Source organism: Hylaeus volcanicus, unplaced genomic scaffold (assembly GCF_026283585.1).
Source record: "Hylaeus volcanicus isolate JK05 unplaced genomic scaffold, UHH_iyHylVolc1.0_haploid 8096, whole genome shotgun sequence".
NCBI lineage: Eukaryota > Metazoa > Arthropoda > Insecta > Hymenoptera > Colletidae > Hylaeus > Hylaeus volcanicus.
The window spans coordinates 1,039-5,107 of record NW_026531859.1 but is presented as its reverse complement, the minus strand read 5'-3'; the positions used below and the strand labels follow the sequence as shown (position 1 = coordinate 5,107).

At 42.5% G+C, this 4,069-nt stretch overlaps 1 protein-coding gene across 1 annotated transcript; it reads right to left on the bottom strand.

The window, feature by feature from the left end:
* Positions 1 to 2,070: 2,070 nt before the first annotated feature.
* LOC128882241 (keratin-associated protein 5-1-like) lies at positions 2,071 to 3,508 on the bottom strand. The gene is made up of 2 exons (XM_054133827.1): positions 2,740 to 3,508; positions 2,071 to 2,651 (listed from the first exon to the last, which is right to left on the bottom strand). Exons 1-2 carry the CDS (start codon positions 3,215 to 3,217, stop codon positions 2,281 to 2,283), a joined length of 849 nt encoding a protein of 282 aa, XP_053989802.1. The 5' UTR covers positions 3,218 to 3,508; the 3' UTR covers positions 2,071 to 2,280.
* Positions 3,509 to 4,069: the final 561 nt, after the last annotated feature.

The following is a 4,069-nucleotide window of genomic DNA, read 5'->3' as shown; positions in this document are numbered from 1 at the left end:
GTTTTTGATTTCTCCCCAACATCGTTCCACCACATCCAAAAATCTGAAAAAATTGAAACACTAACACTAAAACACTAACAGTGTAAAAACATATTCGTGGTCATTTTATAATTTCTATTAAAAAAAATTATTTTTAAATATCACGTTTTTTTTAAAAATCCCTTTTGCAGTAAAAATTCTAAAAAAATTCAAAAACACTTACGTCATAAAGTAGAGTATCTGTAATTTCTTTCCAAATTTTTGATACAGTACAACAAAAGATATACAGATTAAACTGTAAATTGCATTTTGCCTTGTAGCTACCCTTCCAGTAAGGGTGCGGGGTTGAAACTTGGCACAAATGGTTTTTTTAACACTCTATTAATTGATATGTTCATTGATCAATTTGACTCAAGGGCACTTTTGACTCCCTTATCCGCCTATACCCTTTGTATATGTTACAGCACCCTACTAAACATCTTTTTGTGATTTTGTCAGATTTTTTTAATCAACCAAAAAAGAGTTACGAGTTTAAAAAAAAACCAGCGTTTTTCTAAATGGCTATAACTCTTCCAAAAATTGACCAAATAAGATGTGCTTTTTTTCAAAATGTGCGTTTTTGAATGATCTTTACGAAAAAATTTCAAACAAAATAATTGAATTCATCTTTTATAACAGTTGCGACGAGTATCCCCCAAATACCGCGACCCGGCCATCCGCGGCATACTCGCGCAAGCGCAATCGCGAACGAAGCGACGCGCGCAGCCACGGCGGCACTAGCGTCGCCGCGAGAGACGGGTATATTAGGCCGCACGCGGGAAGCTGGAAGACAGTCCGTTCGGTGCTCCGACTTGGGAAGTCACCTGCTAACTAGGTGCCTCCAATTAATAGGTGATATCCCGAGTACGACGCAACGAGTTGACTCTCGCTATAGCCCTGGTGCCCCAGGATACAGGGAGCTCCCGACCCCGAGGATCGACTATTGGCGCCCCGTAGTCGAAACGAAGAGTAGTTCCCAGTTTCTCCACGGTAGGCGCTCCGCCGTGAAAGAGACGGGATATCCCGCGCCGCGACCGCGACGACACCGTAGTATCAGGCAGTGGTTGCCGGATACCTGGCGCTCCAGGATTCGCCAACCTGCCCTCTTCACGGTAGGCGCACCACCGCGAAGAGAGCCGGCCGACTCCGTCCGCACACACCTACCCGATCCGCGTGCGAGCCATACGACCGACCAGGCACTAGGCGCTCCGGTGCCTAGCCGTTCAAACGGCAATTGTACCCCTAACGGTAGGCGCTCCACCGTTAAGGGGACAATCGGTAATTGTAAATCGGGTAGCACCTGTACCAACACATACCCCCCGACACACCGCCGTAAACTTACATATAGGGTGCTCTGATTGTTATGTTTCAGGCTAACACTAAGGACCCGATCCCGTAGACCGAATGTCCGGTCATATTGTATATATAACTGTTCATTACTACTTTTCTCATTCATTAAACCATAATCTTAAGTTTTGTAAACGGCCTGATTCATTCAAACGACCCGTACCCTGACTTTCCATCTCCAGCAAAATCCCTCGGTTACACATTTTTTGAATACAATGGTTTTCTTTACCTCTCTTAAGCTGGCAGGACCAAATCAGCAGAATCATATCGGACTTAGTGAAATATTTAGTACTTATTTTGTACTAATTTTTGCCACCAACAATAATTTTGTACCTCGTGCCGTTTTCGAAAAAATCGTGGCGCTGCTAGCTTAATATTAATATTACAATTTTCTTGAAAACGGTAACAGGTACAAAATTTCTATTGGTGGTACAAATTAGTACAGCACTAAATGTATCCACTTTAATTTTTTCATTTTTATTAATTTTGACGTGTGGTCCTGCTAGCTTAATATTAAGCTAGCAGCGCCACGATTTTTCGAAAACGGAACGAGGAACAAAATTATTGTTGGTGGTACAAATTAGTACAAAATAAGTACTAAATATTCCACTAAGTCCGATATGATTCTGCTGATTTGGTCCTGCCATCTTAAGAGAGTTGTTTTCTTTTTCTTTTTAGTTGTGGTACGGCCGGAGGTCTGGCTCCCCTACTCTATCAATAAAATCTCCATGTTCCGAATTCAATTGATTCAAAAGCCCCTGACAACAAGCAACCCGATGCTCACGCAGGAAAGCGTGTGTTACTCAAAACTTGCCATAACTACATCATGAAAACTAAGCGTGAGTGATAATTATTTTTCATGTCGAACATTCAGAAAACATTATATTTGACGTCAGCAACAATATCGAGATTTTCTTACCGACAGTAGCACACGCTACCGCCACTTGGACAACAAGTTCCACATTTTCTGCTGCAACAGCAAGATGGTTGCGGGGGACATGGTCGCGGTGGAGAACAGGGCGAACAAGGCCTGCAAGGTGGAACCGCGCAAGGTCTCGACGGCATACACGTTTGTCCAGGCTTTCCACAACCACCGCGACATCCGCTTCCGCAACATCCACTACCGGCGCAGGTCTGGGGCTCTTTCGTGCACGACGGACGACATCTGATGATCGTTTTCTTGCAAATCGGCCGTTCGTTCGCCAGAGAGCAGCAAGCCCGTCTATCGCTGCACGGCGATGAACAGGTTGAACAGGATGGAATAACGCGACAAGGTTCCGGTTCTCCTAGAGAACAAAAGTCTCATTTTTGTTTATATTAAAATTTCTTCTTGGAAAATCGACTCTGATCAATTTACAGTTGCGAAATTCTTACTTTTCATGCAGTGGACGCAAGGACTTTCTACCACTTTAACTACTCCACAAGCGACTTTAGGATGAGGTGCGCATGGTCCACACACACCTCCGCATCCCCCCCTCAAACGTTCGTTATCGTCAAGCACGTTCGACGAATTCGAACAATTTTGATGATCGCAAGCCATGACGTCCTCCCTCGACGACGCATCGTCTTTCTCGTTCATTATTCTGTACCCACGTGGCTCCGAGTTGTCTTGTTCACAGTTCTTCTCGATGTCATTGCATTTGTTCGACGTCTCTTCGCCGTCATCGTAACACTCCGAAGCACATTTCTCAAAATGCATCCTGCCGGTGTCCTCCGTTTGTCTCAAATCGACATTTTCGTATCCGCCGTCGTGTTTACCAGCCGGTTCGTCCGCTTGCCAAATGTCGTACGAATCCTTGAATTCCTCGTTACCGTCGTTATTGCAGCAAGGCCTACGACGAACATCCTGCATTTTCGTGATACAATTCTGCTCGTTTTCGCGCGTATCCCCGAAGACGACGTCGCAGAACGAGACTCGTCGTCGGGAAGGCAACGGACTTCGAGGCGGCGGTACCGGCGGATACGTAAACTTTCGTCTTGGCGGAATTTCGTATTTTTTAATTTTATTAGTCCAATCGGTAGTCGTCGCTCGAGTTTTGTCTGCGCTGGAAATATCTACGCTAAGAAAACTTTATATCGTTGTACCGTAGCCGTGCTGGCAAGGGCATAGCCGTATAAGGGGGTCAAAAGTGCCCTTGAGCCAAATTGATCAATGAACATATCACTTAATAGAGTATTAAAAAAAACCATTTGTGCTAAGTTTCAACCCCGTACTCTTACTGGAAGGGTAGTTACAGGGCAAAATGCAATTTACAGTTTAAGCTGTATATCTTTTGTTGTACTGTATCAAAAATTTTGAAAAAAATTACAGATATTCTACTTTATGACGTACGTGTTTGTGAATTGTTTTAGAATTTTTCACTGCAAAATAGATTTTTAAAAAATTCGAGAAGTTTAAAAATAATTTTGTTTAATAGTAATAAAATGACCACGTTTATATTTTTACACTGTTAGTATTTTGTTATGATTACACTAGTTTACAGCCAAAATGTACATTCAATGCCACAATTTTTTTCTTATGTATTTTGGCCTACTAAACTCGAAAATCACAAGAAAAAGTTTTTCTATGGATAGGTTTTTTTTATATGAATTTTTGAATTTTTTTTTATTTTTTTCTGACATACCTTCACATTTTAGACCATATCTCGAGTTAAAAACGTCCGATTGAGTCGCGCAAGACGCCATTTGAAAGGTAATCGAATTT